General features: G+C 40.2%; 1 protein-coding gene across 5 annotated transcripts in view; it reads left to right on the forward strand.

Moving 5' to 3' along the window:
• Nucleotides 1–1,245: 1,245 nt before the first annotated feature.
• The window catches only part of BRD7 (bromodomain containing 7), a 52,200-nt gene continuing 31,263 nt past the window's right edge, over nt 1,246–22,182 (forward strand). For all 5 annotated transcript variants that reach the window (XM_050774799.1, XM_050774798.1, XM_050774800.1 and 2 more), the window contains exons 1-5: nt 1,246–1,561; nt 1,980–2,188; nt 15,550–15,679; nt 15,999–16,056; nt 18,369–18,513. In XM_050774799.1, the coding sequence (XP_050630756.1) occupies nt 1,513–1,561; nt 1,980–2,188; nt 15,550–15,679; nt 15,999–16,056; nt 18,369–18,513 (591 nt within the window). In that variant the 5' untranslated portion in view covers nt 1,246–1,512. The remainder of the gene's footprint in view (nt 1,562–1,979; nt 2,189–15,549; nt 15,680–15,998; nt 16,057–18,368; nt 18,514–22,182) is intronic.

Genomic DNA, 22,182 nt, shown 5'->3' on the forward strand with positions numbered 1-22,182 from the left:
CCCTGGCTAACCATAGAAGTCTGGCAGGGACTGCCAATCACAGACTCCACTTCTCTTGGCCAAGGGGGTTGGGGGGTAGATTTGGCATCTAGGCTAAATCAATCTCCCATCCCCTGTCCCAAAAAACATGTGACACAAGCCAAGCCAATCAGAGTCCTTCCCTGGGACTGTTTTCCGGGTGAAGCTGACAAGAAGAGATCTTTTTCCCAGTTGGTCAGGACACTATAAAGAAGAGGCCTCAGAAGCAGATGGGGGCCATGTTTCCAGCCACATAGGAAAGAAGGGGGAAGACGGAGACCGATTGTATACAGTGAGACAAGAGAGAGAAAGAGCTGGCATGCCAGTCAATAGCATTACATCCTTGGTTCCTGTCTTCCCTCTGGCAAGCTTTATTCTTGCCCTTCCTAGACATGTAAACCAATAAATCCCTTTTCATTTACTTGAAATAATTCAAATTGGTTTCTATCACTTGCCAACAATAGTGTCCTAAAATATAAGCCTATAATTTCACCACTGAAGTTCAAGGTAAAGCTACAAATCTTCCTGGGAGAGGTGATTCATGGGTCCAAATTCTTCCTGAAGTATAAATGACTGATGACAGATCCTTTCTTAAGAGGAGACTATAATTATGAGCTTATCTGAAAACAGACAAAGCACCATACAGCTAGAAGTAAAGACAGTCGAGACATCTGGAAATCTTCACCTATCAGCACATGAGATTTTTTTTTAAGATTAGAATCTTCAGTCACCAATGTGCTGAGTTTGCTGGTTCAGTCAATATTGTAAAAGGGAAGAAACAAGCAAGGGAAAGTGGAAAGAAAGGAAGAGTGGGGGAAGGAGGAAGGGTAAAAAAAGAAAAGGGAAAAAATAGTGAAGGAGACAGGGAGAGGAGAAGGAAGGGAGACGCGGGAGGAAGAACAGAGAGAGGGAAGGCTTGAAGGGAGGCAGTAAGTAGGGAAGGAAGAAAGGAAGGAAGGAGGAAGGGAAAAAGAAAGAGAGACAGGGAGGAGAAAGAAGGGAGGGAAGGGGAGAGGGAGGGAGAGACACACAGAGACAGAAACAAGACAGACAGATTGAGGGCAGAAGGAGGAAGGAAGACAAACAAGATTCTGAGCGGTAGATCCCGCCCCGGCCCCGCCCCAGCCCCGCCTCGGCCCCGCCCCGGCTCCGCTCCCGGCCCCGACTCCGCCCCCGGCCCGCGAGCTGCAGCGCCACCTCCGGTCGCCAGGGGCCGCCACCGCAGCCGCCGGCACCCTGCACGCGCGGCGGGCCCTCTTTCCCGCCTCTGCTCCGGCCGCTCGCCCCCCCGCCACCGCTCTCGGGCTCCGACCGGTCTCGCGCGCCGTCTTCTCGAGAGGGGCCTCGCGCCGCCCGGCGCGCGCCGCCCCCCTGCCTCGCGGCGCGGGGTCTCGCGGGCCCCGCTCCCGCCCTCCGCTCGCCTGGCCCGGACCGGAAGCGGCGCCGCACGGCCTGGGCCTGGCGCGGGGGGCGGGCACCGGGGCCCGGTCGGACATGGGCAAGAAGCACAAGAAGCACAAGTCGGAGAAACACCTCTACGAGGGTGAGGAGTGGGCCGGGGTGCGGGCGGTGGGCTCTCGGCCCCTTTGCGGGGCTTCCGCTCTTTCCCAGTGGCTTAGGGGCGGCCCAGGGCCCTTCCCTCCCACGGCAGGCCCAGGCCGGCGAAGGGGGCGCGTCCTGCCCGAGGCCGCGCTGCCCCCCGTGCGGCGGCGGCATTCGAACCCGGGTCCCCCTGGTCCGGTGGGTCTCTGGTGGGGAGACGTGAGGCGGCCCGAGAGGCGTGGGAGCGTTCGGGGCGGGCGGCGCCGCACCCCCGGGCCGGGCTCTGTCATTCAACAGGTGCTTCGCGGGGCGCCCAAAGCCACTTCGGCGTTGCTGCGCCTTCGCGCTCTGCATCCTTAGCACTCCCTGGAGAGCCCCGACTTTAATCGACGCGCTTTCTTTTCTTTTCTTTTTTTAAGAGTATGTGGAGAAGCCCTTGAAGCTGGTTCTCAAAGTAGGAGGGAACGAAGTCACTGAACTCTCCACGGGCAGTTCGGGGCACGACTCCAGCCTCTTCGAAGACAAAAACGATCATGACAAACACAAGGACAGAAAGCGGAAAAAGAGAAAGAAAGGAGAGAAGCAGATTCCAGGGGAAGAAAAGGGGAGAAAACGGAGAAGAGTTAAGGTACAAGTGGTTGCATTGCTTTGGCTTTGCGGACGGCACCGCCTCCTCCAGCTACCAACCTCACTTTATTTTCTTTGTATCTGGGGAAACTGAAACGCCTCTAAGATCTGGCTCATTTGAAGAGGAGCAGGACAGAATAGAGACATGAATCATCTATGAGTCTCAGCAAATCGTTTTTGAATTATACTCTTAGGCAATTGTACTCGCACATCAGGTGAGGAAGCAGCTAAGCCCAAATTTTCAGGAGCTGCTTCAAAGAATGCTTTTTCCGTCTAGGCAGGGTAAAAAGTCATGCTCAAGAAAGCCTCAGTGTTCGAGGTTTTTGTCAAACAGAGTCATTTCAGAAGTGAATGGGATCTACTGGGATTTAAATTTTGTTCTGAAATAAATATTATAATGCCAAATCTGTAATGAGCAACTTTAAATCTTTTAAAACAATGTTGTAGTCTATTGAGAAAGTTTGGTCAGAGATCTGTAATGGAGATTGATATTCTTAACCATTTGCATTTAACAGAAAAGAATGAGTAGCTGCCATCTTGGTTTGAAAGCTGGGCAGAATAATTAATGGCTGGGCGCAGCAGCCCACGCTTGTAATCCTAACACTTTGGAATGCCGAGGTGGGAGGATTGCTTGAGGCTGAAAGTTCGAGACCAGCCTGGGCAACATAGCAAGGCCCTGTCTCTACGAAATAAACTACGAAAATTTCTAGAGCCTGGTGGTGTGCAGCTGTGTCCCAGCTATTCAGGAGGCTGAGGCGGGAAGATCGCTTGAGCCCAGGAGTTTAAGGTCACAGTGAGGTGTGATCACACCACTGCACTCCAGCCTGGGCAATAATATGAGACTCTGTCTCTAATAATAATAACATTGTTATTACTGTTATTAACTTTCCAAATTTGACCTGCCACTGAATGACTCAGTAAATCAATTATTGTGAAGGTAAATTTTCATAGGTTAGTTATATAACTTTTCTTATGTTTGTAAATACAACAGGAGCTTTCTCTTACATGTGATTGAACACATTGCTAAGTCACCAAGTCTTAGAGATCTTATTTTGGGGATTTCTTAAGTCTATTCCTTCCCTTTTGTCCCAGTTTTTATTAGCTTTGGCTAGGTAGGAGTAATGTTTTGTTTTCTTCCTTAAATTATAAAACCCATATATGCATTTGATTTTTTAAAAGTAGTTCATGTGGTACAAAAGTACACAAAATGAAAAAAGTTTTCCTCACCGCAAGCCTTCACATAGACTCCCTCTTCAGAGGTAACCAATTGTTTTTTTTTTGTTTTGTGTTTTTTTTTTTTTTTTTTTTTTGATTAATAGTAGTAAAGTAATGCGTGAAGATGGTTTTTAAAAGTCAAGAGTACTACACAGCTTTTTGACACAAAGCAGGCTGCTGCTCCACTCTGGAGTTGTACTTCCTACACTTTTTAGTATTTTTCCTTGCCTACTTATCTCCATTTCGAAATACAGATTTATATTTGCTGATTTAGCAGTTTATATCTTCTACTGACATCATGTTATGGAAGGTGAGAATTCAATTTCCCTTGCTCAAGATATAGGTACATCACAATTATTGGTTAAATTAATATTAAAGCGATTGTAGACAAGTACAGTATGCAAATACAAATCTGAACTTAACTAGTTAGATCATTGCTTTCATTTGTTTGGTTATTGCTTAATAATTCTTCCTAAACTCTAAGATTTATGAAACTCATTTGAGTTCTTTTCTCTGGAGACATTTATCTTACAGCTCTCTGTCTCCTGGAGGCTGGATTTGGGACTCTCCTTCACCTGCTTCCTGGATCTCATGCCTTCCTCTTTCTTGATTCATTCTCTTGTTCTGGTGGACTCTTAACTCTAGGAACTTCCTAAGAAAGCATACACAGAGGGTAGATTTTATAAGTTCTAACATGTTTGAAAATCTGTGTTCTACCCTCATACAGGTTGATGGTTTGACTTGTTTAGATTGAAAATTATTTTCTTTCAGACTTTTGAAGGCATTCATTACTTTGTTGTTTTCTGGCTCCCAAAATTGGTGTTGGGAAGTCTGTTGCCATTCTGATTCTTAGTGCTTTGCATATGACCAGTATTTGCTAACTTGAAATTTTTAGGATCTTCCCCGTTATCTTCAGTGTTCTGACATTTTGCAGTTAATACTTGTTCCTTCAGTTCAGAGCTGTTTGCTTGAAGTGTTCCTGTGTTCATTTCTTTCCCTCCATTTTTTCTTTTCTTGGTTTCTGGAACTCCTGCCCTTTAGATATTAGACTCCTGAACTGATCCTCTAATTTTCTTATGTTTTTCTCATATTTTTTCTGGGTGTGTGTGGGGCGGGGGAGGGTTCTTCCTTCAAGGAACATCCCTAAAATTTCTGACTTTTCTGGATTTATTTCAGATCTTATACCTTGAATTTCCAATAATTTTTTCTTGTTCTCTAATTGTCCTTTTTGAGTTAGCACCCTGTTCTTGATTTTAGATGCAGTATATTCTTTTCTTTTTCTGAAGATATTAATTGAAGTTTTTTTCCTGTTTTTTCCTCCTAAGTTTTCTTTTACTCCCTGCCCTGTCTCTCTCTCCCCCAAATTCTTCCATTTATTCGTCTGTCTCTGTTTTCTGTTGAAAGCATCCTTTAGTTGTCTGTTGAGCTTTTGCAGTCTCTACAAAGCTGATTAAATGCTTTTTACCTAGACAGAGGTTGTCAGTTAATGGACTTTATTGTAGAGTGACTAACAGGGACTCGGTCATTTTGGTGAAGAATGCCCCAATGTCTGTACCTTACAGATGTTTTCTCTGGGATTTTAGTTTCTCCAGAGAAAAATCCTCTCCTAGGAGATGGATTTTGCCAGTTTTATCCGTATTTCTGGAGCCAACTATGGGACAGGGGCTGAAGGTCTTACCACCCAGTTTTCTGAGTCTGGCATTTCTCCTCACTTTTGGCTCATCTGGAGATTTGGAGACTCTCAGGTTCCCGGTGTCTCCCAGTTCTGAGCTTTTCCAGGGTTTTGGGATTTGGGCTTTTTTCAAAGGTATCCACCTCTCTGCATACGGGAGTATCTTGCTTTCTCTGTTCTGCAAATCACCCCATTTGCCTTCCGTCTCCCTAGTGTGTTGACGTGGCTTATCCACCTTTGTCCCTTATGTGCCCTTTGTTCCAGCCATCGTCTTGTTTAACAAAAGTTGAGGTAACCACTTTGAACCAGTCTGGTTTTTGTTCTGGCAGCTACCACCATAATCCCATGAATACATTAATATTCTTCATTTCTTGTTTTATTCATTATCTTATTCTTTATATTGACTACATAGTATTTAGTTACATGGATATACCATACTTACGACTATTACTTTTAAATCTTACATGTAATGCTGCAGTGAGCCTCATTGTACACACACCTTTGTACACTTGTGTAAGAATATCTTCAGGATAGGTTCTTAGAAGTCCCCCCCGCCGCCCCATGTTCCAGCTGCTCTATCCTTTCTTGACTGTGGCTCTAATGATCATCAGTCGCATTGTATTTTGATGTCATTGCACCTAAAATGGGTTCATATCCACAGTCTCTTCTGGACACAACACCTCTCAGAGTAGGACAGGTAGGGAGATGGTTTCTATTTCACATTCAGGGGTAGAGACTTCAGATCATCTGGGGTGTCACTGGTTCTGTAGGGACTGTTTGGGTCATTTTTTTTTTCCAGACTAGACCAGGGAAGCAGGGAGAGATTCTTTTTGCTAGTGTTATGTAGGGAGGGAGACCTTAGAGATGCCTCTGTGAGCTCTGTTCTGAATGTCCAGGAAGTTGTAGGGACAGTAGTTGCTGTGATCTCTTCTTGGGAGAAAGAAGAGCTAGAGTATGATTGTGAGGGACTGGCGACTCTTCTCTCAGTTCCATGCCGCTGGAAGGAGGACAAAGGATGTCCTCTTCCTTTCAAAACATTTTTCTAAAAGGCATACATAACTTCTGCTTATGTTTTACTAACCAGAACCTAATCACATAGTCACCTTAGCTGCTAGGGAGACTGGAAGATGTTGTCTTTTTTCTTTTTTTCTTTTTTGAGATAGGAACCTGCGCTGTCGCCCAGGGCAGAATGCAGTGGTGGAGTCATGGCTCACTGCAGCTTCAAACTGCTGGACTTAAGTGATCCTCTCACCTCAGCCTCCTGAGTAGCTGGGACTACAGGCGTCTATCACCACACCCAGCTAATTTTTTCAAAAACATTTTTTTTTAAGATGGGTTCTTGCTATGTTGTCCAGGCTGGTCCCAAACTCCTGGGGTCAGGTGATCCTTTCACCTCAGCCTCCCAAAAGTGCTAAGATTACAAGTGTGAGCTACCATGTCTGGCATTTTAGTTGTGGGGAGTGAATGGGGGGGGTATTGTACCTTGCTAAAAATTAGGAATCAGTTACTTAGGAAAATAAGATAAAGGGGGAAGTGCGCGCACGCGTGCGCACGCACACACACACACACACACAGCACAAAGCCTTATAATTTTTCAAAGGTGCCTTAGTTAACTGAATTTCTTGTTTTGAATAGGAAGGCCCTAACTATATTAGTTTAAAATGCCCCAACAGGTAGGATCAGCAGTATTTCTCCCTGTACAGCAGTGGTATTTAATGCCAACCAAAGCATTAGGGGTACAGCGTGCTTTGATTTCCACCAGACACCACACCTATGAAAGTGATGAATTTTCTTATTCCTTAAACGTTCTGATGCTGAGCAGTTGGCAAAGAATTTGCCTGCTGGCATGACTCTTAAAACATTAATTTTCCTTTCCTAAATGTTCAGTCTTATGTTTTCCCATGTTATGTAAAAAATAAAATAACGGCTCATAAAAAATGCTCATGCCATCTGATCTAGTCGTACATACACAAGATGATAGTTAAGTAAAACTAAGATGCAATAGGTAAAATTCTGTGTGGCTGTTAACTTGATAAAATGATTTATAAAAATTACAGATGTATTTCTAAAATTACATTAGAGGAAGTAACCATATACACACCCATTATGATTGTAACAAAAAAATTACACATACATTTTACAGATAACAACTGCTACTTATCAGGCATGTAGTACATGCTGGGTTCTGTGCTGAGCGCTTTATGTACATCATCCTACTATACTCCCTCCTGTAATCCTGTGAGACTGGTGTTATCGCTCTATTTTGTCGGATTGTGGTACAATATACATAGCATAAAATTTACCATTTTAATTATTTTTAAGTGTGCAGTTCAGTAGTGTTAAGTGTATTTACATTTTTGTGCAACTGTTTTCCAGAACTTTTTCATACCCATTAACAACTCCCCATTTTCCTTTCTCCCTCTCCTCAGACTTTGGCGACCACCATTCCACTTTCTGTCTCTATGAGTTTGACTGCTTATATAAGTGGAATGATACAGTATTTGTCTTTTTGTAGCTGGCCTGTATCATTTAGCACAATGTCCTCAAGGTTTATCTGTTGTAGCAAGTGTTGGAATGTCCTTCCCTTCTAAGATTAAATGCTACTCCATTGTATGGATATACCACATTTTATTTATTCATCAGTCAGTGAACATGTGGTTTGCTTCCACCTTTTGGCAGTTATGAATAATGCTGCTAGGAACATGAATTGTACAGAGTTCTCTTTAAGACCCCTACTTTCAGTTCTTTTGGATACACACCCACAAATAGAATTACTCGATCATATTATCTTCTCTTTTATAAATGAGAAAATTGAGGCTCAGGGAGGTTAAGTAACTTTACCAAGGTCACACAGGTAGTGCCAGAACAGTAACTCAAATTCTGCCCTTAAGAAGTCTTTAATCTAAAAGAGTTGTTAAAGTGGGCACCAACCTCTGCCCACAGCCCATGGGGAAATAAAGTCAGTGCCCTAACAGAGGCAGGGTTCTTTTCTGCGGCTCCTGAGAGTACATGGATCTGGGGGAAATCACAGAAGACTTTGCGCAGGAAGCAGCATTTGAGTTGGGCTTTAGAAATCAAAATACAGTGATGTAACACTATATGTTCAGTTAATGTGGGGTCAACTATATGCCCTGAGAGAAATGGCTCTTTTTATGGTAGTTCAGTAGAAGTATTCTAAGATTGTAAGTCATGAGTATTGTACTTTATGGACTACTTCAGGTATTTTCCAAGGTGATCTGACAACTCAGTTTTTATTTATGTGCTGACTTTAGATGATGATCCCTGAATAGAATGATAGGCCACTGGGTAGAGACATGGAGGTCAGGAAAACCACACACCAAACAGGATTATGGAACTGTTGTTAGAGGATTAGCTCGAAAATGGGCAAGAAGGAGATGTGTATAGGGGACATAAAGTAGATCTCTTTTTAAACACAGAATGCGTTGGGGGGGGTAGGCTAAGATCTGAAAGGCAGCTGAGATGGCCGAGTAAGGAGTTTGAGTTTCAGTATGTAGTCAGTCAAAAAATTTGAGTGGAAGAATGATAAAAGCTGAGCCTTAGTAACATAAATCTGGTAACAGTATCTAACAAATATTGAATGGAGAGATTAGAAACTGTAGAGAGACTTGCATAGAAAGCTTTTTATTGAAATAGCTCAGACGAGTGGTCTCAATTCCTTTATTGAAACTCTCTTGCTGTTCTGAAGAGCACAGTCCTAACCCAAATGATGTCTTAACAGCTTTGTAGGTCAACTTCAGGTTTAATTGCTGAAAGAGGTTAGGCCAGTCACATTGCTTAGGGATGTTACCAGAATAAAATGAGAAAGATAGTAGTCATTAAGGAAAATTTTTTACTCAAAAGCATTAACACATATAGGATGCATTAACACATATAGGATGTTATAAAGCTAAAATTAAGTAAAACTTTAATGAAAATTACAGTAAATTCCAGTAAATACCTATTTTATTAAAGCGCTATACTAAGTCCAACAGTGGAGTCAGACTCATAACTAACGTTCGAGTGTTTACTGTCTGCCAGACACTATTCTAAATTCTTTGTGTATATTTACTATTTTGATCCTTAGAAATAATTCTGTGAGGTAGGTGCTGTTAGTATCTCGTATTGCTGATTTAACTGAGTCACAGAGTATGAGGTAGCTTTTAACTAGAGAGAAGCAGTGACTAATCATATTAAGCAAAATGAGAATTCTGGCAAAACAGTTCATTGACTTGTGCCATCTGTCACACCTGGGATCTCCGGGCTGCTGTAGCTTATCTGGCTTGGCAGAAAACCCTTCCCCTTTCTCAGCATTGGTCCGTGTGTCTCCCTCCTGAGGTAGTTATCTCAACCCCAAAAGACCTCCAAGGAAGGAAGAACTCGGAAAAGGGGCCTTTGAGTAGCATTGCTCCTCTGATAGAAGGCTGTTTATCTGTTTCTTTATTCAACAAATATTTACCTAACACCTGTTATCTGGCCAGATTGTACTAGGCTGCAGTGATTAAGATAGATAAATAAATAATATCCTATAGGAGCTCAAAGTTGGACTCAGAAATCAGACATGAAAGCGTAAATAAACCTCACGGCCTGGTAAATCCTAAGAGAGGTTTGACTAACGTGTTTCAGGAATCCAGGGAAAGGTATGCCTCATTCTGCCGTGGGCAGCCAGGGGAAAGCATCATAGAGGTAATGGCTAACCTGTGTAGCAAATGCGGTTTTTAGCCTAGGGCCAAAAGTGATGTGCAGCTGCAAGGTAATGAAACATTTTTCATTGGATTCTAAAATCAGCTGTTAAAAGGGACCTGTACATTGTTTTGCATATTGGAACATCACTTGAATATATGTATGTGTATATATCCTCCAAAAGTAACCAACCTGAAGGACAGTACTTATTACTAAGGACTTCAGCTGTTAATTTGCATGTTTTTGTGTTCCTATTTCATGCTGTCTCCTATGATTAATTACTTCTGCAAATACTTAGCAAGTATTATGTGTTAGGCATTGCTGAGCTTGCAGGTATGGAGCTGAATAAGACAAGGACCTATGTCCAGAGGAAGCTCCAGTAGAACAGGCAGATGTCATTTGTTGAGTGAATAATGTGGTTTGGTGAGTGTTAAATCCTAATAATCTGAGCAAAGATTTGCTTTAAAAGCATTACTCATAGATTAATAACTTACCATCAAGTTGTGGGCAAATTAGAATCTAGTCAGAAGTGAGTAAATGTGTTTGTAGTTATGGAAATAGCCCCTCTTCCTTTCTCCTGCCTCAAATCTTCATGCACGCAAGATATTTCCTCTGCCTGGAATGCTGTTCCCACACACCCACCTCCACCCCCAACCTGGCTAGATTCTTTCTCCTTCAGATCTCAGCTCAGATGTTACTTCCTCATGGAAACCTTCTCACACTTTTCCAGTCTAAATTATTTTCACCCAAAAGTTATTCTGTCCTTGAAATCTGTTTTGTTGTTGTGTTTAAGACTAGTCAAGTGAAGCAGTGGGAATGGGGAAGGAACAAAGAAATCTGTAGCTGGTTGTGATCAATTAGTTGTAAACATGTTTTTTTTTTTTTAATGAGTTGTTTAATGCGCATCTCTGCTGTTATAAACATGTTTTTTTTAAATGAGTTATTTAATGAACATCTCTGCTGTTCCATTCTGAGCTCTGTAAGAGTAGGGTTGTATGTATTTTCCCTTTCACTATATAGCCACACAGTAAAGCCTCATTTATTGAATGAATGTCCATCATGTGCTAAGTAATGTGCTAAAACTTCACATAAACTTTAATCCTTAAAATAGTCCTGTGAGGTATGTATTGTTTTGTCTATTTTAAAGATTAGAAAATTAGACTCCAAAAAATTACATAGTTTATCCATGATGCCATAGCTAATTGCATAGTTTATCCATGATATCATAGCTTTGCCACCTACTAGTGACGAGGCCAGAATTTAAACCCACTTTATAAACTAACTGTAAACTCTTCTTCCTTAACTACCTGAAGTTAAATGGCACTAATATTTTTGCTTAGTTTTCTCTGTGTAATTAACAGAATTTATTATTAACCAGAACTATGTTAACTTATGGTTTTACATAACTGTATTCCTTTAATAAGTGACATTGACAACAGGATTCTACAGCATACTCTGAATTATGAAGAAGAAAATGCGAAGGTTGGAATCAGAATTTTAGGTGGAGAGAGACCTGTAGAGATCAAAGCCTTGTGTTGTACAGATGGGAAACTGAGTCTAAAACAGTGGGGTACCTTGTTAAAAGTCATATGCTGGTGAACTAGAAGCTAGATCTCCAGATTCTCAGTCTGGAAATAGGATGCTACAATATCTCTATTCAGTTTAGGGTAGTTTCCAAGCGTATGTTTTTATATTCTTCTTTCTTTTGGACTCCCTAGCCCCAAAGACTTCTTACTTTACTGAATAATAAAGTAGTTACTTTATATAAAGGATAACTAGGTAAAGATACTAGTTGGGGTAGTTCAGAAACATTATACCCTCCGTTGGTACTTTTTCCACTTGGCTAGTTCGTAACTGACCATCTCTTTAAGATAAATAATAACAGTTAAATCTCCATCTTGCGTGTGATAAAGAGGTCTGATGAGAGTAAATGAATTGCCTAAGGTCACAGTGGTTTTTTACTTTATTCTTTTAGTTCTTTTTTTTGAGACAAGATCTGGCTCTGTTGTCCAGGCTAGGGTGCAGTGGTGCAATCTTGACTTACTGCAACCTCCACCTCCTGGGGCTCAAGCCATCCTCCCATCTCAACCTCCCAAGTAGCTGGGACTACAGGTGCACAGTTTTGTATCTTTTGTAGAGATGGGATTTTGCTTTGTTGCCTAGGCTGGCCTCGAACTCCTGAGCTCAAGTGATCCACCCGCCTTGGCCTCCCAAAGTTCTAGGATGACGGGTGAGCCACCACATCCAGCCAACAGAGTGTTTTAAGGATGAAGCTGGACTCCTAGAGCATAGGTTAGCAAGCTGGCCAACAGTTTTAGTAAATAAATTTTTATTGAAACACAACCAAATTAATTCATTTACATATTATCTGTGGTGGTTTTCATGCTACAACATACTATAATACAAAAGCAGAGTTTAGTAGTTGTGACAGACCTTATGGGCCACAAAGCCTAAATATTTACAGTTTGGCTATTTTTGGTTTTTGTTTTGTTTTTGAGACAGAGTCTTGTTCTGTCGCCCAGGCTGGAGTGCAGTGGTGCGTTCTTGGCTCACTGCAACCTCTACCTCGTGGGTTCAAGCGATTCTCCTGCCTCAGCCTCCCAAGTAGCTGGGATTACGGGCGCACACCACCACCCACGGCTGATTTTTGTATTTTTAGTAGAGATGGAATTTCTCCATGTTGGCCAGTCTGGTCTCAAACTCCTGGCCTCAAGTGGTACACCTGCCTCAGCCTCCCAAAGTGCTGGGATTATAGGCATGAGCCACTGCACTTGGCCCAGTTTGGTCGTTTACCAAAAAGTTTGCTGGCCCCAGTTCTAGACTCTTGGCAGTGACACTGTACAAGTTTTTTCTACCTGGGAGAGTACATACTGCCTCTCAAGCTGTCCTTTCTTCACGGGTCATATTTAATAGGAAGGAATCTGTGTCTCTGTGGCTGTTATTCTGTAGAACAGGTGTTCTAAACTTGCCAGTCTACCAAAGATCCATACCAGTGTCTCTGGACGAAGGATTTAAAATTTTCAAAGTTAAGAATTACTGCAACAGAATATGTTATGAGGTGGTGAAAATACATTAATCAACTAACAGTGGTAACTGGGATCAAGCATGAGTTCGTTTTATAACACTGCTCTCTGGAGCTTTTAAAACAACCATATATTCTGTATTAGGTGCTTTGGATTCTGAAAATAGAGTTCAAAGATCTAGATCAGTGATTCTCAAAGTGTGGTCCTGATACCAGCAACACCCACATGGCCTGGAAACTTGTTAGAAAGTACAAATTCTCAGTCTCTACCCCATACCTGCAGATCAGTAATTCTAGGGACAAGGCCCAGCCATCTGTGTTTTTAATGAGACCTTCAGGTGATTCTAATGCACACTAAAGCTTGTGAACCACAAGGGGACCTCAGAATTTTTGTTTCTTGCCAAATCTTAAATAATCCTGATGCTGCCAGTCTGGGGACCATGCTTTGAGAACCGCTGCTCTGGATACTAGAAATAAAAAATAGGGTATAGGCCAAGAAAATAGCTTTTTGAGTCCATAAGATCCTGTTGAGAATCTTGATTTTGATGAGCATAAAATGGGCATTGTTGGACAATTTTACTTCAAAATTTAAATTTTAAAAATGCATACATGTATGTATCTATATGTATTTTTTTCCTCTAAGGAAAGAAGAGGGCAGACAGAGATGAAGCGTCCCTTATACCCTTTCAGAGTCCCATTTCTCTCTTTCCTTCTAATAGAGAGAACCACTCTACTGAATTTGGTGTATATCACATGCATGTTTTTATAATTACAAGTTCTGTATAAATCTGTAAACAGTGTATGCTTACACATTTTTATACATACCTCGTAACAGATAATTGTTCTGCAACTTTTTCTCCAGACTTTGTTTCTGAACGTTATCCATGTTGATACAATATCATTTTAGCTCATTTATTTTACCTGTTATGTAAATACGACATAATTTATTAATCCATTTTCCTTTTAATAGGCATTGGATTATTCCTATTTTTTACTATTTTAAGCAATGCTGCAGTAATCTTGTACCAAGTCTCCATGTAGACCGTACGACAGAAAATTTCTCTGGTATATGCACAGGCAGTAGCAGTTGAGAAGTAGGATAAAGGCTTTGCTAGCTTTGATAGATATTGCTAATTGCTCTGCTAAGGATTGTTCCTATTCACCCAATTGCAAGGTATGAAAATCCCATTTCTCTACATTTTTATCAAAACCTGACATTTCAGACATTTTAAATGTTGCCAAAGAGAGGTGAAATAACTTCTAGTTTTTAAATCTATAATTACCCAAGTTCCAGGGAGCTTGAGCTAGTTCTCATGTTCTCAACATTTCACGTTTCTTATTCTGTGAGTTACCTGTAATGTCGCTTATCTGTTTCCTTTTTGGATTTTTTGCCTTTTTGCATAGATTTATAGATGCTCTTTATGGAATCTTTCTTAATGTTTTATAAGTTGTGTTTCAAGTACTTTATTTCAGTCTATTGTTAGATTTTTAACTTGGTTCATGGATTTTGTTGAGGTACCGAAATTTATCAACTTAATATCAAATGTATCAAGTTTTTCCTTAAAACTGTATTTTTTTTTTTTTTTTTTTTTTTTGAGATGGAGTCTTGCATTCTCGCCCAGGCTGGAGTGCAGTGGTGCGATCTCGGCTCACTGCAAGCTCCGCCCCCTGGGTTCACGCCATTCTCCTGCCTCAGCCTCCCGAGTAGCTGGGACTACAGGCGCCTGCCACCACACCCGGCTAATTTTTTTTTGTATTTTTAGTAGAGACGGGATTTCACCATGTTAGCTAGGATGGTCTCGATCTCCTGACCTCGTGATCCACCCACCTCGGCCTCCCAAAGTGCTGGGATTACAGGCTTGAGCCACTGTGCCCGTCCAAAAATTTATTCTTTTTATATCTTATTTAAGAAAGTCTTTTTCTGTTCTTGGGTCTTAAAGATGCTTTACTTTCATCTGAAGTTCTGAAGCTTTGCTTTGTACATTTAAGTCTTTATCTGGAATTCACTTTTGTGTATGGCATGAAGTAGAACTCAAATTCTATTTTCTCTTTTCAGGTAACCAGTTGTCTCAGTACCACCCTTTTGTTATTGACTTATAATCACCTCTGTGATATACTAAGATTATTCTATGTACATGGGTCTGTTTCTGTACTCTGATCTCTTCTGTTGGTTTAGTTGTCTGTCAGACCCACATTGTCTTATTATCACGTTACACAAATAATATCTGGTAAGACATATCATCTTATTCTGACCTTTTTCAAAACTATTGTGTTCTTAATCGTTCACTCTTCAAGGTAAATTAATGTAATTGGCATGTCGAATTCCATGAAAATTTTTGTTTTTAAATTTCAATTGGCATTACATCGAATGTATTGATAACTTGAGAGAGGATTGACTCTTTCAATTCATGAACATAGTATATCTCCTTTATTCAGGCCTTCTGCTGTGACCTTCAATACGTTCAATAATGTTTCAGTTTTTCCCAAAAGGTTTTGGGTATCTTTTATTAGATTTATTTCTATACACACTATGTTGCTTTTTTGGATAGTATTGTTTTTCTAATTGGTTATTTCTGGCATAGAGACGCCTTTTTTTTTTCCTTTGTGAACATATTATTCTCTCCTTTTCCAGTAGATGTCAGTAAAATACATTGAGCTCATTATTAAGAATATTTTCTTTGCAATGATGTCTTTTTACCCCTTAAAATGATTTGTGTATTTAAAGATATTGGTTCTGAAATATTTCTAAATTATCTCCCTTTGTTCCATTTAGGAGGATAAAAAGAAGCGAGATCGAGACCGGGTGGAGAATGAGGCAGAAAAAGACCTCCAGTGTCATGCCCCTGTGAGATTAGACTTGCCCCCTGAGAAGCCTCTCACAAGCTCTTTAGCCAAACAAGAAGGTTGGAATAACTCTGAATTAACTATCCTGAATGAGGATGCTGCAATTATTATAGCTCAGGAAAATAGTGGGGTTTTAGCTCCTAAGTTGGAGCTTTGTAATTGAATTTTTAAGTTTTTTCTCTCAAACTGCATAAGAGCTTTAAATTAGCTTCAATTTTGGATTGATACTCTCAAAACTTCAATATATTTTTAAGATAAATGGAATTTCTGTATGAGGTATTTAATAATGGCTATTATTAAATAGAAAATGATCTAGTAAATAATACTCTCTAGAATACTCCTTTTTAAAACACCCTTTTCCCTTCTTCTTTGCTTTAGAAGTAGAACAGACGCCCCTTCAAGAAGCTTTGAATCAACTGATGAGACAATTGCAGAGGTAAGTGTTTTTCCAATATTTTTATAACATAGAAATTAAAATGGTAAATGTGTAGCATCCAAACCACATTGTGCCTAACTCCAAACATACTTGATTTTAGTGAATGATAAATATTTTGCCTGGCAGCAGAAGTACTCCAAGAGGCTAACTTTTAGATATTCTTTATTTGGTTTGTTTCCCTGGCAACTTGAAGGGTGTTACATAATACTTTTAATGACAAATTTCTGTCTCTAAAGTAATTTCTGATGTTAAAACTTTAAGCCAGGAATAAACAATACAGCTATTTCCACTTTGCTAATAGATAGAAATACCTTCTGTGTATTTGTACAATGCTTATCATGCCATGAATGTTTAACAGTTATTAAGTATGGGAGAAAAAATAAAACACCATGAATAGGAATTATGGCCTTCTTTTAAAAGCAGAAATTTGTTTTTAAAATTTCAGTGCCTAGATTAAGCCAATGTTGAGTTCTTAAAAGGGAAAAGAATAACTCAGTCTTTATAAAACATTTATTTTGGGACGGGTGCTGTGGCTCATGCCTGTAATCCCAGCACTTTGGGAGGCCGAGGTGGGCGGATCACGAGGTCAGGAGATGGAGACCATCCTGGCTAACACGGTGAAACCCCATTTCTACTCAAAAATACAAAAAACTTTGCCGAGCATGGTGGCGGGCGCCTATAGTCCCAGCTATTCGGGAGACTGAGGCAGGAGAATGGTGTGAACCTGGGAGGTGGAGCTTGCAGTGAGCTGAGATTGCGCCACTGTACTTCAGCCTGAGCGACAGAGCAAGACTCCATCTCAAAAAAGTAAAATAATAAAATAAATAAATAAATAAATAAAAATAAATATTTATTTTGATACCTCTCTTTACTCAAAGATATTTACATTATTTGCAAAGGGTTTATGGTTGTAGAGCATACATTTTTACAGTGGACTTTTTTTCATTGTATTGAACTTAAGTCAACCCAGAACACATTGTAAATAATTTTTCTCTAATGTAATCTGTATTCAATGCCTGTTTAGGTTTGCAGTTAAGATCAGAAGTTAGCCGAGTATAGTAGCTCACACCTGTAATCCCAGCACTTTTTGGGAGGCTGAGGTGGGAGGATCACTTGAGGCCAAGAGTTTAAGACCAGCCTGGACAACATAGTGAGACCCCCATCTCTACAAAAAAATAAAAATCCTAGTGTGGTTGCACACACCTGTAGTCCCAGCTGCTCCAGAGACTGAGGTGGAAGGATCACTTGAGCCCAAGAGGTTGAGGCTGCAGTGAGCTGTGATAGCACCATTGCACTCCAGCCTGGGCAGCAGAATGAGACCTTTTCTAAAAAAAAAAAAAAAAAAAAAAAAAAAAAGAACTTACTGGTCTCTCTTCTTTTTTGGTGTTTGAGAAAAATTACATCTCTAGTCTTTATAGTTAAATAACTCATTCATTACTTCACTACTTGTCCAAAGGGAGTGAATAGGTACTGGGTATTCCATTGCAGTTTACAAGGTATGACTGTAAATGTCATGACTGCTTTACAGTTTTTCTTGCAACATAAGACCAGAATGTAAGTTAATGATGTCACCTTAAAAGAAATGACTTAATTAAAAGAAGACATTCAAATGGCCAATAGGTATATGAAAAAATGCTCACCATCACTAATAAAGCTCCTGTGTGATTCTAATGTATAGCCAGTGTTGAGAATCTGTGATGAAGAGCACTAGTTTTCAAATTTGGGTTTCTGATTTTGGGGGTTTTTGGTCTAGTCCTGTTTTGGCACACATATGGAGGTATAAAGAGGAGCTTTTTAATGTCAGGTTTTTTTTAGCATCCCCCACATAAGCATGATAGAAGTTATATCCATTGATGGAGAAAATAGACATACATGGACCAGAAATGCAAGCCTGTTAGAAGTTAATATGGAGGATTGTAGATGTATGTTAATAGTTACTATTTCAGCCTTTTCCCCTTCGGTTAATTAAAAATATGCAGTGCTGATCTCCCAAAGGTTAAAACATTGGTCAGTTAGTTGAGGTTTATTTTGCTTCATTTTTTCCTATATAGGTGGAGCTGTTAATTAATGAGGCTTTGTATTTTATAAGAAAGAAATCTCCATCCTGAGGGTACAGCTAGTATGTAAAACTTACTTGTTATTAAATAGTTAATAGACTTGAAAATCATTTCTTCAGTTTTCAGTTAAAAATATGTTAACATATTACAAATTCTTTCTGCATCTGAAGGGTTTCCTCTGACTTATGCTCCTAAACCGTTAGATTTGTTTGTAATAGAATAAAATATAACATTGTCTTTTGCATATCTTCACAGAAAAGATCCAAGTGCTTTCTTTTCATTTCCCGTGACTGATTTTATTGCTCCTGGCTACTCCATGATCATTAAACACCCAATGGATTTTAGTACCATGAAAGAAAAGATCAAGAACAATGACTATCAGTCCATAGAAGAACTAAAGGTAACTCTTCAGTCCTATATACACAAAATCTTGGTAGAAATCTGCATATCTGATATTCAGAATCTTTCTCATTGACCTTTTATTTTGCAAAGAATTGAGTTTATTTTAAGATCCAGTATCTCTGGTTTTTTTGCTTCAGAAAACTTTTTATGAGCTTGGTGATGGAAAACCAGATGAAATAGGTCATCTGATATCTTTCATTCATAATTATTTTTGTCTTTAGTGAAATTTTGAGTTTGATATATGTTCCACAGTATATTTTTTCCAACCTTAGAGTGAAATTTTTAGCTTTAGATCAATACAAGTAAAATTAATATTTTAATGAAAGTTGAGGGTTTTTTCTATTTCTAGACATATAAGGTATGCATATTGTATTAGTCCATTCTTACACTGCTATAAAGAACTGCCTGAGAGTGGGTAATTTATGACGAAAAGAGCTTTAATTGACTCACAGTTCCACAGGCTGTACAGGAGACGTGGCTGGAGAGGCCCATGGAAACTTACAGTTGTAGTGGAACATGAAGGGGAAGCAAGCACATCTTCACATGGCAGCAGGAGAGAGTGAAGGGAGAAGTGCTACAAACTTTTTTTTTTTTTTTTTTTAGATGGTTTACATTTTTTTAATTAAGTTGTGTTTTTTTGTTTGTTTTAATTTAAGTTCTAGGGTACATGTGCACAACATGCAGGTTTGTTACATATATATACGTGTGCCATGTTGATGTGCTGCACCCATTAACTCGTCATTTACATTAGGTATATCTCCTAATGCCATCCCTCCCCCCTCCCCTGACCCCACAACAAGCCCCAGTGTGTGATGTTCCCCACCCTGTGTCCAGGTGTTTTCATTGTTCACTTCCCACCTCTGAGGGAGAACATGCAGTGTCTGGTTTTCTGTTCCTGTGTTAGTTTACTAAGAATGATGGTTTCCAGCTTCATCCATGTCCCTACAAAGGACGTGAACTCATTGTTTTTTATGGCTGCATAGTATTCCATGGTATGTGTGTGCCACATTTTCTTAATCCAGTCTGTCATTGATGGACATTTGGGCTGGTTCCAAGTCTTTGCTATTGTGAATAGTGCTGCAATAAACATACGTGTGCACATGTCTTTATAGCAGAATGATTTATAATCCTTGGGGTATATACCCAGTAATGGGATGGCTGTGTCAAATAGTATTTCTAGTTCTAGATCCTTAAGGAATCACCACACTGTCTTCCACAATGGTTGAACTAGTTTACAGTCCCACTAACAGTGTAAAAGTGTTCCTGTTTCTCCACATCCTCTCCAGCACCTGTTGTTTCCTGACTTTTTAATGATCGCCATTCTGACTGGTATGAGATGGTATCTCATTGTGGTTTTCATTTGCATTTCTCTGATGGCCAGTGATAATGAGCATTTTTTCATGTGTCTGTTGGCTGCATAAATGTCTTCTTTTGAGAAGTGTCTGTTCATATCCTTCACTCATTTTTTAATGGGGTTGTTTGATTTTTTCTTGTAAGTTTGTTTGAGTTCTTTGTAGTTTCTAGATATTAGCCCTTTGTCAGATGAGTTGATTTTCCCCCATTCTGTAGGTTGCCTGTTCACTGTGATGGTAATTTCTTTTGCTGTGCAGAAACTTTTTAGTTTCATTAGATCCCGTTTGTCAATGTTGGCTTTTGTTGCCATTGCTTTTGTTGTTTTAGTCATGAAGTCCTTGCCCATGCCTGTGTCCTGAATGGTATTGCCTAGGTTTTCTTCTAGGGTTTTTATGGTTTTAGGTCTCACATTTAAGTTTTTAATCCATCTTGAATTAATTTTTGTATAAGGTGTAAGGAAGGAATCCAGTTTCAGCTTTCTACATATGGCTAGCCAATTTTCCCAGCACCATTTATTAAATAGGGAATCCTTTCCCCATTTCTTGTTTTTGTCAGGTTTGTCAAAGATCAAATGGTTGTAGATGTGTGGTATTATTTCTGAGGGCTCTGTTCTGTTCCATTGGTCTGTATCTCATGTTTTGGTACCAGTACCATGCTGTTTTGGTTACTGTAGCCTTGTAGTGTAGTTTGAGGTCAGGCAGCATGATGCCTCCAGCTTTGTTTTGGCTTAGTATTGTCTTGGCCATATGGGCTCTTTTTTGGTTCCATATAAACTTTAAAGTAGTTTTTTCCAAATCTGTGAAGAAAGTCATTGGTAGCTTGATGGGGATGGCGTTGAATCTGTAAATTACCTTGGGCAGTATGGCCGTTTTCACGATACTGATTATTCCTATCTGTGAGCATGGAATGTTCTTCCATTTGTTTGTGTCCTCTTTTATTTCGTTGAGCAGTGGTTTGTAGTTCTCCTTGAAGAGGTCCTTCACATCCCTTGTAAGTTGGATTTCTTGGTATTTTATTCTCTTTGAAGCAGTTGTGAATGGGAGTTCACTCATGATTTGGCTCTCTGTTTGTCTCTTATTGGCGTATAGGAATTCTTGTGATTTTTGCACATTGATTTTGTATCCTGAGACTTTGCTGAAGTTGCTTATCAGCTTAAGGAGATTTTGGGTTGAGACAGTGGGGTTTTCTAAATATACAATCATGTTATCTGCAAACAGGGACAATTTGACTTCCTCTTTTCCTAATTGAATACCCTTTGTTTCTTTCTCCTGCCTGATTGCCCTGGCCAGAACTTCCAACACTATGTTGGATAAGAGTGGTGAGAGAGGGCCTCCTTGTCTTGTGCCAGTTTTCAAAGGGAATGCTTCCAGTTTTTGCTTATTCAGTATGATATTGGCTGTGGGTTTGTCATAAATAGCTTTTATTATTTTGAGATACGTCCCATCAATACCTAGTTTATTGAGAGTTTTTAGCATGAAGGCTATTGAATCTTGTCAAAGGCCTTTTCTGCATCTTTTGAGATAATCATGTGGTTTTTGTCTTTGGTTCTGTTTATATGATGGATTACGTTTATTGATTTGCATATGTGGAACCAGCCTTGCATCCCAGGGATGAAGCCAACTTGATCGTGATGGATAAGCTTTTTGATGTGCTGCCGGATTTGGTGTGCCAGTAATTTGTTGAGGATTTTTGCATCAGTGTTCATCAGGGATATTGGTCTAAAATTCTCTTTTTTTGTTATGTCTCTACCAGGCTTTAGTATCAGGATGATGCTGGCCTCATAAAATGAGTTAGGGAGGATTCCCTCTTTTTCTATTGATTGGAATAGTTTCAGAAGGAATGGTACCATTCCTTTTGGTACCTCTGGTAGAATTTGGCTGTGAATCCGTCTGGTCCTGGACTTTTTTTTTTTTTTTTTTTTTTTTTGAGACGGAGTCTCGCTCTGTCGCCTGGGCTGGAGTGCAGTGGCCGGATCTCAGCTCACTGCAAGCTCCGCCTCCCGGGTTTACGCCATTCTCCTGCCTCAGCCTCCCAAGTAACTGGGACTACAGGCGCCCGCCACCTCGCCCGGCTAGTTTTTTGTATTTTTTAGTAGAGACGGGGTTTCACCGGGTTAGCCAGGATGGTCTCGATCTCCTGACCTTGTGATCCGCCCATCTCAGCCTCCCAAAGTGCTGGGATTACAGGCTTGAGCCACCACGCCCGGCCTGGTCCTGGACTTTTTTTGGTTGGTAGGCTATTAATTATTGCCTCAATTTCAGAGCCTGTTATTAGTCTATTCAGGGATTCAACTTCTTCCTGGTTTAGTCTTGGG

The sequence above is a fragment of the Macaca thibetana genome, chromosome 20 (assembly GCF_024542745.1).
Source record: "Macaca thibetana thibetana isolate TM-01 chromosome 20, ASM2454274v1, whole genome shotgun sequence".
NCBI classification, from domain to species: domain Eukaryota; kingdom Metazoa; phylum Chordata; class Mammalia; order Primates; family Cercopithecidae; genus Macaca; species Macaca thibetana.